This window comes from Danio rerio, chromosome 4, assembly GCF_052040795.2.
Source record: "Danio rerio strain M-AB ecotype USA chromosome 4, GRCz13ab, whole genome shotgun sequence".
In the NCBI taxonomy this organism is placed as follows: Eukaryota; Metazoa; Chordata; class Actinopteri; order Cypriniformes; family Danionidae; genus Danio; species Danio rerio.
In genome coordinates, this window is record NC_141024.2 from 41,407,434 (window position 1) to 41,421,765 (window position 14,332).

The 14,332-nt window shown below is 35.5% G+C and overlaps 1 protein-coding gene and 1 long non-coding RNA gene across 2 annotated transcripts in view; one reads left to right on the forward strand and one right to left on the reverse strand.

Annotated features, from left to right (window-relative positions):
• LOC148680772 (uncharacterized) overlaps positions 1-14,332 on the reverse strand; it is a 30,469-nt gene that overhangs the window by 14,559 nt on the left and 1,578 nt on the right. The window contains exons 2-5 of the mRNA XM_088650813.1: positions 4,045-4,146; positions 3,901-3,941; positions 3,689-3,802; positions 2,565-2,678 (exon numbers count right to left, since the gene is read on the reverse strand). Of these exons, the coding sequence (XP_088506939.1) occupies positions 2,565-2,678; positions 3,689-3,802; positions 3,901-3,941; positions 4,045-4,050 (275 nt within the window). The 5' untranslated portion in view covers positions 4,051-4,146. The remainder of the gene's footprint in view (positions 1-2,564; positions 2,679-3,688; positions 3,803-3,900; positions 3,942-4,044; positions 4,147-14,332) is intronic.
• The window catches only part of LOC110439537 (uncharacterized), a 57,768-nt gene continuing 48,725 nt past the window's right edge, over positions 5,290-14,332 (forward strand). Inside the window, exons 1-9 of the long non-coding RNA XR_015942719.1 lie at positions 5,290-5,360; positions 5,773-5,863; positions 5,968-5,998; positions 6,532-7,285; positions 7,522-7,652; positions 7,933-8,063; positions 9,278-9,349; positions 9,810-9,897; positions 11,261-13,470. This is a non-coding gene — a long non-coding RNA (uncharacterized LOC110439537). The remainder of the gene's footprint in view (positions 5,361-5,772; positions 5,864-5,967; positions 5,999-6,531; positions 7,286-7,521; positions 7,653-7,932; positions 8,064-9,277; positions 9,350-9,809; positions 9,898-11,260; positions 13,471-14,332) is intronic.

A 14,332-nucleotide genomic window follows, 5' to 3' on the forward strand; every position in this document is an offset into this window, starting at 1 on the left:
GATCACTTTAAACACCACACACTGATCACTGTAAACACCACACACTGATCACTTTAAACACCACACACTGATCACCTTAAACACCACACACTGATCACTTTAAACACCACACACTGATCACTTTAAACACCACACACTGATCACCTTAAACACCACACACTGATCACTTTAAACACCACACACAGATCACTTTAAACACCACACACTGATCACTGTAAACACCACACACTGATCACTGTAAACACCACACACTGATCACTTTAAACACCACACACTGATCACTTTAAACAGCACACACTGATCACTTTAAACAGCACACACTAATCACCACACACTGATCACTTTAAACAGCACACACTGATCACTCTAAACACCACACACTGATCACTCTAAACACCACACACTGATCATGTCTACTGCTCAAAATGCTGTAAACAGTGTTCAGGGCTCGAAATTAACCTTTTTGCTTGGTAGCACCGGTGCTCCTAACTTTAAAAATTTAGGTGCATCAGCCAAAATTTAGTCGCACCCACCAATTAGGAGCACCGTTACGACAAGATTTATACAAACATATTTATTGTATTTGAAATCAACATTAATCAAAATAAATAAATAAATAATAATAATATATAAATACAAGCGTGAGGAATATATGTCTCAACGAAATCCCGTTATCACAAAAAAATACATTTTTTATAACAGAACTGATTGACCAAAGCATACACGGAGGGCTCACTGGCCCTGCACACACTGCTGGACATGAATGAATCTGTTAACGGTATAACTGTGCTGTTCTCACAAGTGCTGTCTGATATTGCACTGATGCTTTTGACACATACTGTACCTTATTATATGCATACATGTTAATAGCAATACCGTTTTTTCAGGAGTAGCGATGTTAGTTTACTCAGTGCAAGCCCGTTTGCGATGGTGTACATGGAGTTAAATTTGACATATAACGTTAGCTGCCGCTTGCATGGCGGACAGCATCTGGCGATTTATATGAAGGATTAAACTGAAGCTCTCATGCTAGATGTTTCAAACAGTTACCTGAAAACTCCATCCCACAGACTTTTCATAGCGGACTTGAAGCCAATGGAAGTCTTCTACTCTTGGTAAAGTGTAGATGGTGGATTAACATTCAGCACATGATCACTAGTAAGATGTGTCATTATTTGTAACTAGATGGTTTCTAAAACTAAATCTGTCCGATTTATCTTTATTCTCATCTTCAGCGCTTTACAATTTTCTGCGGTAGTAGCTCTCTTTGTCATCCGAAGCCAAAAGGTGCTGAGTGATTGACAACTAATATTACCCAATAATTTGCGTTCAGTGCTTTAGCAGTGGTAAGCCAATAAGAAGAGCGCGAAGGCGGGGCAAGCATGAACTTGGCTTTGTATACTGCAGCAAGTTGACATGACAACTGTTTTAAACCATTCCTGAGCGCAGCGTTTCACGTTTCAAGTGCAGACAAAGAGCTTAGAGATGCATTCTGCGTGAATGTCTCCCGAATCCATGCATGTGGTGAACATTTTGCAGTAAAAACTGGTCGCACACAACAATTTTAAGCACTCGCAGAAATGCTCCCAAATATATTTTAAGGTCACACAGATAAAATTTGTGCGCATATGCGACCAAAATGGTCGCAATTTCGAGCCCTGGTGTTTGTCATTTATTAAATTTGATATCATTTATTCACAATGATGCTGGATGCTCACTAAAGACATTTTAAATCTTTTAAGAAGACCATGTAAGAGAGCACAAGCTTGAGGACTAATGCTCCTAGATGACCTGTTCAGCTGCTTTATTGTGTAATGTGGTGATGTTGTTTATTTTACTGTATAATTTTCTGTTCTCCTGTTCCTCTGAATCTTGTATTCTGCTGTTTGTAGTTCTGAAGGTTGTTGTGATCTTATAGTTGTTAGATGTTTTGCCATCAATAATAAATAATAATCCTCTCCATCTCTACTGTCTGAATCTTTCAGAGCTTCTCCATGACTGTGTTTGCTCTGCTTCTGTCTTCTGTCAGCTCACTTTCTGACTGAATATAGTTTTTGTTTCTCATGATAATCTCCAGGTCATACAAGTATTTGCTCTCAGAGTTCAGGATTTCAGTAACAGCGCTGTAATATTGATCCCCTTTAACACTTACCACTTTAACTTTGTAACATTGATGCATTTTATTAAGATAATCAGAGAAGATCTGAATACAATTTCATCTTAAATTAGTATCTCTTATGACTATAATTACTTATCAGGTGAAATATGGTGTGTTTGTGTCACACAACTTGTTCATTCATCTTGTCTAAAATAACTTGATCATCCACACTTTACTGACAATTGTAAAAGCCTGTAAACTCACTCTACTAACTCTAACAGTTTGAGTATTAATACTTTCGTCACTTATTTCTGCTTCAGTACTTCACTGATGATCAGATGTGAGTGTGTGTAATAAAATGTCTTGACTGGACTGTGAGAATAAAGTGTAATAATGTCTGATCTTCTAGAAACACAGGATCATATAAATGCTGCAGTGTAATCATGTGTGTGTAGAGATGATCTACCTGACAGCAGGTCGTGTGTTTTTAATACTAAAATGCACTGGGTGATTCATAGATGCATCACTCTTCATAGAGACACAGCTGGGCTCTGCTTCTGCTCTCTTCTGATGAACTGAACTAAAACAGAGAAGATTAAAGTTGAGCGCTGCACACACTGCACAAACCTGATATTAATCATTCTTCATTTACAAAAACACTTAAATTAATTTCCTTTATATTTGAACAGAAACTGTCTGAATGTGGAAAATATCAGCAAACACAGATCAAGGCTCATTTCTAGTAGAGAAAGCCCAGCAGAAATGCAGCACTATTAGAGCAGATAAGAGCTGAAACTAATCATCAAATCACTGATTTGTGGGAGGAGCTTAATATTCAGGCGTGTCAATCATCATCACATGACTATATAAGCAGCAGTATAAACTGCACTGTGTCAGCTGACTGTTATTCCCGCCTCCAGCAGCTCCCCTTATCCTCCTCCTCATCACTCGGTCTACAGAAGGTCATTAATTGGGGGTTTGTCTGCAGAGCTCCAGTCCAGACTTTGAGGACAGCAAGACAAGTTAATTTACCATCATCTATCATGATTGAATGAGCAGGAGAACTCGAGAAATATCAATTCTAGAAACCAAATGTGTTGATCAGCAGCATCTATGAGGCCAACACAACATGATGATGACTGCGCTTCAGTGAAAACAGACTCAGATCAGAGGAATGGCTGATCAGTACAGCACAGAAACAGCAGGGGAAAGTGTGCAGGAAAAGCCCTTTATGGCAGGAGATCGGGAACACTTTAGTTTAGCTCACAATTCATACTATTAACTACCGGCTTATTATCTGTGTAATGTGAACATATGAACTGCTCATTAGTAGTCATACAGTATGATCTTATTGTGGATCCCTAACCCTAAACCCACCTTCTACCTCACTAACTATTAATAAAGCGCTGATTGGTTTGTTAACACCATCAATTGTGGCCTGAAGTGTAAAGCGGAGATCTTCAAGCACTATCCTGCAGAGCTCAGATACAACATCTAACATCTGAAACCCAACAGATCCACAACACTAATTACCTGATTCATTTATTATGAAAATACTCATCAGCTGCAGATATTAAAGAGATGATCTACCTGACAGCAGGTCCTGTGTTTCCACTCTTAAAAAACAATGGGTGATCCATAGACGCGTCACTCTTCATAGACACACAGCTGGGCTCTGCTTCTGCTCTCTTCTGATGAACTGAACTAAAACAGAGAAGATTAAAGTTCAGCGCTGCACACACTGGAGTCAACACAGCAGATTTACTCAACATTTCATCATTAAAACACTGCTTAAACAGCACTTCATGATACTTTTCATGATGATTGTACACAATCTTGCTGACTGTGTGTGTTAAATATTCAGACAGATTAAAAACACAACTAACAGAGAGTAAATATATCCTGTAGAAAATAATCATATGAAATGTCAAGTGTAGGTCTAATACCTGCATCCTGTATACAAATCCAGATCTCTAGGTGTGTGTGTGTCCTCCATGATGGACCTGAAGAGTTTGATCTCCAGCAGAAACAGATGAACAATCACAGATCTCCAGTCATTGATCAGCCTTCATAATTCAGCTGAATGCAGGAATAGATCAGCAGCTGAGACACTCAAATCCAGAAGCTCATCGCGAGTAAACTAATGAAGAATCACAGCGTCATCCATTTGCTTATATTAACATCATACACACATTCACATAAAGCTTACAGGTTTTGTCCAGACATTAAAGATTTAAAGCTGTTCTGTGTTGGTAAAATGATGAATTTTGGTGGTTTAAAACTGCAACACAACAACTAAACACTTTCACTTTCGTTTCTGAAGGGTGGTCCCAGACAGCACACATACGTTGGGCCGACGTCGGCCGAAGGTCAACACGTCGGCCCCTTTAATTCTAACATCGGTATATGGTCGGCCAAACATACGCATGATCGTTCGGTCGTGTGTTCTATTGTTCCAGCTCAACAAACGTCGGCTCTGCGTCGGTTAACGACCAGAGGCCGACGAAGCACTTCATAAGCACTTGATCTCTCATGCCCATGAAGGAATCCGGCAACATATTTGGTTTACAAGTAAGTTTTTGCGTGCATAATAAATTAGACAAACGCGACATGCATCATGTGAACTGCGTCGGTCGGTCCAGCTTTAAATAGCCTACATTAATGCAGTAAAACTGACCAAAATGCCTACAATACATGATTTCAATTCATTAAAATATAAAAAGTTTTATTGTTATGCTTTAATAATGAAAACGTTGTTTTTTTTCTGGTGTTAACTGCTGTTTGCTTTTTTTTTATTGTGGCTTTTTCTAATACATTTTTCCCAGTGTAAAAATCAAGTATGTTCTGCATTTCGGCTGTTTAATTAAAATAAACACCTTTTTACAGAGTGACATCTTTGTTTTATATATACTTGCATTTATATTTATTGGTTATTTATTTTTGACAGTGAATGCACTAATAAAGTGTTTGTTTTGTAACAGTTTAGTAGGCTATAAAGCTCGTCTTAAAGATAGCGTATATAAAACTGCTAAATACATTTTAAATTCAAGATTTAAAATACAAGGTTATTGTTTAAATTGTCTATGAAGTGATCATGTTTATAAATGCAATACTTCAAGACTTTAATGTGCGCGCGCGCGTCTTGCTTCCAACACTGGAGCGGAGGGGATGTTGCTATGGGAAACAAAGCTACAACACGACACGACACCACCTGAAAGACACAACACGACTTCTCTCAAGCTGCCGTTTTGACTGTTTTCAGGTAAGTTTAGTCCCTAAAACAAAGCAAATACTACATAAAACTGTTCCTCACACATTTATTATTGGCAATTGATGAATATTCAGTTGAATATTATGTTATATAAGAGTGGTAAGTCTTCGTAAAAGTCCGTTAGCATATTAGCACTGGTAACGTTAGCGTCGGGGTAATATTACGTTAACTTACTTAATGTTAGCTCTTGTTAAACTTGTTTGTTAAAGTTTTGGCTTTTATTTATTCTTTATGTGTAGATGAAAGGTTTTGTCAATGTTTTATTGAATGCACTTCATATGTAGTCTAAAATACGCATTGTAACGTTACTGTAAAGGACCGTGAATCAAAAGTTCAATCGTGTTTTGATATTTCATGGTATCTTAAACTAAATGTTAAGTAAAAAAGTGTTCTGTGGTTTCAGGAGTGAGAGAATAACCTCCTGCTACAGAAAATATAACACAAGATTCCTAAATTTCTGAAGGGAGCTGATCACAGAGATGCAGGAAAGACAGGTAACTTTAAGCATAGGATTAATTCATATGAATTTCCATTGCACATCATTATGCACATGTTACATGTCTATATATTATGCATCTGTTACTTGTCTTTATTGCAGTTGTTTTAAGAAAGTTTTGACATTGAAACATGTGAGTGGTATTAAATTTCACATCACATGATTCTTCAGAACTTAGTAAATATATAGATTAGCTGCTAATGAAGTAATATTTGTGATTTTCATTTTGTTTAATTTTTTATGATTAATTGATTTATTAAATCTTAGAAAAAAGTTTACACTAAATTATTTGTCATCACATCTGTTTTTAGCATTGAAAGCAATCCGAAATGTTTCTTGAGCAGCAAATCAGCACCATTTGATAATCACCATTATATTAGTTCAACCTCAAGAGCTAAATCAACATCTTAAAAAAAGATTTCTGAAAGATCAAGTGACACTGAAGACTTGAGTAATGATGCTGAAAATTTAGCTTTACATCATAGCTATGAATTACATGTATATTTACACTGTTCACCCATCCCTTACACCTTAACTCATCCTCAAACAAGTCAATTTAAGCCCTAAATGAATAAATTTTGATTTGTACAGGCATGATATGCAACTTGTATTCAGTCGTTTTGTTTTTTCTTTCTTTTGCTTTTGTTTTCCACATCAACTGAAAAGGAGGTCTAAGTTTAACCTAAGTGCCGTGTTGCTGATGAACATCTTTATATTTAAGTATATTTTTGACTGACTGCCAGACACTTGTCAAACAGTGATGAGCAAACGAGGGGCCGTTCTTTTAAAAAGATCAGGGAGATGCAAGTCTGAAGATAAATATACATTTTAATTCAAAATTGATTTATCTGTAAATATTTCATAATGTTTTGAGATATGTGCCCTATATGCATTTAGATGTCCATCCATGTTTAAAATACTTTTAAATTTAACAATGGCTGCAAGTTATAAAAACATAAACAAACACAAAAATGTTAAAGTAAATTGAGAAAACATTTTCATCAGTTTGACAACAGGTAGATCAGCTCCTGACAGACATGTTAACAGATCAGTTTAACTCTTATTAAATTCATTCATTCATTCATTCATTCATTCATTCATTCATTTTCTTTTCTGCTTAGTCCCTTTATTAATCTGGGGTAACCACAGCGGAATGAACTGTCAACTTATCCAGCATATGTTTTACGCAGTGGATGCCCTTCCAGCTGCAAGCCATCACTGGGAAACAACCATATACGCTTGTTCTCACTCATACACTACAGACAATTTAGCCTACCCAAATCACCTGTACCCCATGTCTTTGGACTTGTAGGCAAAACCGGAGCACCCAGAGAAAACCCACGCAAACGCAGAGAGAATTTGCAAACTACACACAGAAATGCCTGCAGATCCAGCTGCGGCTCGAGTCAGCATCCTTGCTGTAAGGCGACAGCACTACCTATTTTGCCACCACGTCACGCTCTTATTAAATTATATTTATATAATTTTGTGTTTCAGTACATGCTATTTTGGGAAGACAAAATATATTCATAAGCTCTCAGAAAATTCAATAAGAGAATTCATTCCTTCATTTTAAGAGAATTAACTGCACAATTACTTGAAATGTGTGGGATTACATTATTTGTTAACCCAAAGTGAGTTTCTCTTTCTTTGAAGTATTGGATGCCTGATTGCAGTTCAACTCCAAACTCAGTTGGACCAGCTGATCAGTGTCTTCAGTATTACCACAAGCTACTGGGCAGATGTGTGGACAGCTTTGAGCCAAACTTGGGACGTTTGGTTTTTAGGTAATACCAGTGACAAAGTATTCAGTAAATTGCTTATAATAAAAGATGCTCACTGCTTACCCCTTATAGTTACGTTGTTTGCAGTTTCATTGTTGTAAAAATACCATACTTTTTGAAGTGTACTATGTGAATGACATAAAGGAAACAGGATCAAAAAGATCATTCATTATAGAATGTTTCATAGGTAACAGCACATCCTTTGTGAAAAATAATTTATTTTTGTGCCATCATCACAAGACAAAATACATTTCAACTGATTTCAGTTGGTTATATTTTTCAGGTCCTCCTGATCATTCTGTTCTCCTGGTTGTGAGGATGTGCAGAGGCTGTATTTGTCAGTGTTAAAAGACTTGTGCAGCTGTATCCAGACATACAAGCAGCCGACAAAGAGTTCTGGAGCAGGACAGACAGGTAGTTCACAGTGGCTAGGCTAGAAGTTTATACTTGGGTGGCCAGAAAGTGGCCTCCGCTATTTTGGGGGGTCCATACAAATACACCAGTGTAAGCTATACTATTGCACTGAAAAAATTAAATGAAAGAATTAATTAATCGGTAGAACACAAAATATTTTAAAGAAAGCTTAAGTATCAAGGTGGCAATATACAGTATCTGTTACATTGTAGTACATGAGCTGGCTAATACAGACTCGTAAATGTTTAGTTGTTAAGATTAGTTAAATACTAAATCCTCTACTTGAGACCTGTTGCATATACAGCTTTAACTAAACTGAATTTAACTAGAACTACACCAGCATTCCAAGTGCTCTAGACTAGCTTATTGCACTGGTGCGTCTAAAATGTTTGATGGCATTGCAATTAACACTGCAATTTTACATGTTAATTTTTTTTAAAATTACAATCCATATAGGCAATATTGACTTGTAAATGATTAACTAAAATCGGGTCAACACACATTATGGGGATTGTGTGTAGAATTTTGAGGAAATTAATGAATTTAATCCATTTTGAAATAAGACTGAAACATTAAAAATGTGGAAAAAGTAAAGTATCAATACTTTCCGGATGCATTGTATATGGTTTTTAGCGCGTTATCAAAGACTTAAAAAAATAGTCCAACATTATTTACAGCAGCAAAAGACCATCCACATCAAAAGCTACTGGTCAGCTCATGATTCAGCAAACATCTGAAAAACAAATAGCTTATTATGCCTTTACAAGAAACCAGTGTTTTTGAGTCTAATGAAGATGGTACTATTTTATTAAATTATTATTTAGCCTGACACGTTTACTGTTACAAAATATTTTAAATGTTTCTTAAAACAAAACATATTGTGTTCAATGGGGAAAAAGTAGCTGTTTTTTACACAGAGATAAAAAAAAAACACATTTCAGAGCAGTAATCACAATACTGTGAAACTGTGATATTTCTATCCAAGATTATACCCTCAGAATTTTTTAATTTATTTTTTTTTCAGTTGGCCTATATTCTGTTTTTCTATGTTCTTGGAAATGCTGCTGTGCATGAAAATGTGACGATATATCCGGTTCTATAGTTAATTCTGAAATAAATCTTATAATGAAACAATATTTAAAAATGCAACATTTAATGTGTCAGACACTAAATAAACATGTCAATTCATTTATATTAATCTGATTCCTTAACAGGGCAGCACGGTGGCGCAGAGGGTAGCACGTTTGCCTCACAGCAAGAAGGTTGCTGCTTCAAGCTTCGGCTGGGTCAGTTGGCGTTTCAGTGTGAAGTTTGCATGCTCTCCCCGTGTTGGCGTGGGTTTCCTCCGGGTGCTCCGGTTTTCCCAAGTCCAAAGACATAGGTGAATTGGGTATGCTAAAATTGACCATAGTGTATAAGTGTGTGTGAATGAGTGTGTATTGGTTGCTGCTGGAAGGGCATCCGCTGCGTAAAACATAGGCTGGCCAAGTTGGCCTTTCATTCCGCTGTGGTGACCCCAGATTAATAAAGGGACTAAGCCCAAAAGACAATGAATGAATGAATCCTTAACAGTTAAAATTAACCATTTGAGTGTGCTTAGTTTAGGGTATGTTGTGTCATTAAATTGTCAATAGGTTTTATTTTTTTCTACATTTTAAATCTGCTTTAGCTTTCTTCTTTCCTATAAACCTGGAAATATAAAATATATATTTTTGGTTTTTAACAAATTGCTTATTTTATTCTTAGATTGGTGTACGCTGATGGTCTGCTGAGAATTCTGCTGAGTTGAAGGGATCCTCCTGTCAGACAACCTCTCCAAAGTACAACAGGACTAGTAAGTAACATCTTAAACATACACTACTGTTTCATAGCTTTTAGGTTGGTATGGTAAATTCTCTTCTGATAGTGTCAGCTTTATTTAATTAATACAGTCAAGCAGTAATACTGTGAATTTAATACAATGTATATAATTAATAGTGTCACATGATCCTTCTGAAAAAAAAGTATTCCAATGTACTGATTCTCTCCTCAAGCTGTTTTTTTTATATATAAAACATTTTAAATAAACATATTTTTAGTATTCTTGATGTATAAAAAGTTTATTTTTAAAAGCATAGTATTTATTTGAAAAAAAAAAGTTTGCTCTTTGATGATTGCTAGCAATCAGACATGTTTCTTTAGAACAAAAAGAATTTGTGCAAAAAAGTATTCTCACTGAGCGTTGTTCAACTGTGGTCAACACGTCATTTAAGTTTTCAAATAAGCCTAAAAGACCTGATTAGCTGCATAAGGTGCATTTAATTAGAGAGTTGAATATATCATTTCTTTTTATATCCTCTATAGCCTACATATAATAGAAGTTGTTTGCTGAAAAACCTTTTTGTAGCAGAAATAAAGCTATGATTAGGCTCACCCGGATTTTTCGCAGAACTCCGCAGATGTTTAGCCTATCATTAATTCTGTTTATTTACTTGAGTAAATGTGTGTAAATCTATATTTATTCAGTTTTTTTTATTAATTTCAGTAATATTATTGACTAATGTGAAAATGTTCATCTGATTTATGTACAATGCAGTTTGTACAGTAATATTTTCTGTCTTACTAGATATGTTACATGAAAAACTTGCTTTATTTACCAAATAAAGTGAATCTAATTGGATTAGCATTTTAAACATTAAATAAAACTTAAAAATATATTATTTTTTATTTCATATATTAAGGTTTTAGTTATGATACTCCCAAAATAATTCCGCAGAAATCCGCAGACTTCCACCAAAATTTTCAGCAGAAATAGCAAAAAACATCCGCAGATTCCTCCTGGCCATAGCTATGATATATTAAATGTGGTGTACAGTGTGACATTTTAGTTGACGAAACTTAGTTTATTTTGCATGTAATGTGGTATCTGAAGATTTGTACATATATTTAGATACACATTTATACTAACACAATGATACTAAAAACCAAAAAAAAAAACATTCATTATGATTTCACAAGGAATTTAACTTTCAAATGGCTTTTCTGAAAATTAGTGCTCAGACACACTCTTTAAGTTTAAATTAAATTACACATGTAAGCTAGGCACTTGCATAACACATACTCCAGTTATATGTCATGAAACAAATAATATATATTTGTGGTAATATGAACTGCTGCAATGCTAATCTTTCTCCTTTTGGTTTCTTGCTTTATTTTAGGGTTCCCACTACAAGGATTAGATTTGGCTACTGCAGTCCCGGTTTGGGCCAGCCTCACTTGTGAAGACTAAAGATGAAGACAACATACAAGAACAATTTAGAGGATGGCAACACACTTATTATTCCACCTATATATCCCCTTTTATGTGTAAGCAACATTCCACAAGATAAAACAAAACTAAATGACAGGTTATTTCTTTTAATTTTGTCTGTTTTCTTGGAACATTGTACACAATTTACAACCAGTTTTATATATATATATATATATATATATATATATATATATATATATATATATATATATATATATATATAAATAAATATATATATATATGTCAGAGCAAGAAAATATGATGTTTTCTTCTGGAGAGAGTCTTATTTCTTTTATTTCAGCTAGAATAAAAACAGTTTCAAGAGTTCACACTTAGCCAATGATCTATCAAAGCTTGTTTGGCATGCTGTCCCGGGAGAGAGCCCCGAGCTCAAGGGATCCTCGAGCCCGGGGCTCCCCCCCGTTCGCAGAGCTGGAGGGGAGCCTGAGCTCGGTGGATCTCAGAACTCCCCGACTGCGATAGCTAAGGGAACATCTGAGAAGGGGCTAGAGCATGCGTGGTTCTTGAGCGTGATGTATGTCTTTAGATGGTGGGAGGAAACCGGAGAGCCCGGGGAAAACCCACGCGGACACGGGGAGAACATACAAACTCCTCACAGAAACTCCCACCGGCTAGGCGAAACTAGGCCAGTGGTGTTCTTGCTGTGAGGCTCTCAGTGCTAACCACTGGGCCACCGTGCCGCCCAATCAAATGTCAAGGAGGAGAATGGGGAGGAAGGGGGGTTTCTTCCAAACAAAGATAATGTGGACTGGAAACTGCGGTTTTTTATAGTAGCTTAAGGCTCATATGATTGGAAGATAATGATTAGCTAATACGAGACCGGCCGTGATAAATCATAAGCACGTGATCCTCTCGAAATTAGTTTATAAACAAACTTCACTTTGAATTTTTAAAAAAAACATTTTAAGGTCAATATTATTAGCCCCTTTGAGCAATTTTTTTCGACTGTCTACAAAACAAACCACCGATATACAATAACTTGGCTCATAATAACTTCAGTCTTTAAATGTCACTTTAAGCTGTATAGAAGTGTCTTGAAGAATATCTAGTCAAATATTATTTAATCAGTTATTAGAAATGAGTTCTTAAAACTATTGTGATTAGAAATGTGTTAAAAAATATTTCCGTTAAACAGAAATTAAGGGATTTTATATATATATATGACAAAATCTGTTTTGTGTCGTGCATTAGAGTTTGCTTAAAAAAAACTGGTTATCTCTGAGAAGTATTGTTATTTTATATTATTGATGTGTTATTAGTTCAGAGGAGATTGCAAATTGTTGAATGCCATTTATAAAAAAATTGTAAAAAAAATTGACTACAGACTTTAATAAGATTTTATCAAATTATTTTAATTTGTATGATTTTATTTACTACTGTAAATATTGTTTGCTTGGTATTTATTTTGTGTTTGTGTCCTCTTTTATTATTGTAACTCCCTGAAGAAAGTCTTTTGGATACTGAACATATGACTGGTATTATCTTGTATTTTAAGATTATAGTCTTGGAAACATGCATTTTCTTTAACACTATTTAAGAAATTATAAGCATTATAACATGTGCTTACACAAGTTATTTGTGATTTTACTATAGTAAACTATAGTCACCTTAGTGTACATGTTTTGAAGCACTTGTAAATATTCATATGGTCTTAATGTAAATGCTGCAATGGACTTTGTATTTAAAATCTTAGTTGCACAGTAGTTCAGCCATGGTTATAGTACAACTTGTTGGTTTTGTTTTAAACGTGGTAAAACATGGTTATGTGTGATAAAAGTATGTTAATCTATTTGTATGTTTGTGAAAAATATTAATAAATCTTCAACTGTTATTGAGAGTGGTGTGTCGTGTTTATTATAAATAAGCAGCTGCTGCAGCTAGTGGTCCGTATGAGCAAAACGCCTGAGAACAGCGCCTCCGCGGAGCGGCCGGTATTTCCGGTTGCGTCGTCCTAACGTCGGCCGGACAGCGTTTCCGATCATTTGCCGACGTCGCGGCGACATTTTGCCAATTAGCAAACGCTCCCTGAGCGACATCGCACCGATGGAGTTTTGAAAATCGGCACGACGTCGGCCCAACGTATGTGTGCTGTCTGGGGTGTTGTGCCGAAAAACTGTGACCACTGAACAGGGGGCGCTGTTCCGCGAAATATTCGAGGTGGGGAAGACTACAGAGTTGGATCCAGACAGATACGGCCGAAGCAGTTTTACGGCCTGGGCAGTTTACACCCCTGTTGTTCCTGATGCGTCCAGTAGAGGGAAGCAGTACAGTATTATTATCCAGAACTTTTTCACACCCAGCCAAACGCGACACAATGAAGAGGTGTGTTAAATACGTGTTTAAAACATTAGCAAACATGAAACTTAAACATTTTTTATTAGATTAAGGTCAATATGAGTGTATGTCAACACAAACAAACTGGTGTAATATAACAGCAGTGTGTTAGTTTGACAAATTTTTGTTGTGCAGGCTAGCTACATGTTCTACCTCAACAAAAAAGCAAAAGAACATTAAGCTACATGAGAAAGTGTCTTAAGTAGGCTAATTTTCTTTTATTTTTTTTGTCTCAGCAAGGGAGTAATTATTATATATTTAATAATTGATTTAATTGATTTTTTTCTCATAGATTAAATAATACACTTGGGTGGTCTGGGTTGTCAGATAAATCTACACTACAAGTACACTACATTATTCCAAATTTGACTTTCTTAAATATTAAAATAAATCTAAACAGATATATATATATATTTTTTTAATTGCATTGCATTCAATTACATTTAATATAATGCAATTCTTTCCCTCCAAAGCCAGAATCACAATTTGTAGCTGTAAGTAACAAAAATAAATAATAATGACTTGGTCCTTTTGTTATACCTTAAGTTATAATTCTTAAATCATAAATCAAATATTTAAATATGTTGATATGTTCTGCATAGGTCCAGCTAAAATATAAAATGGC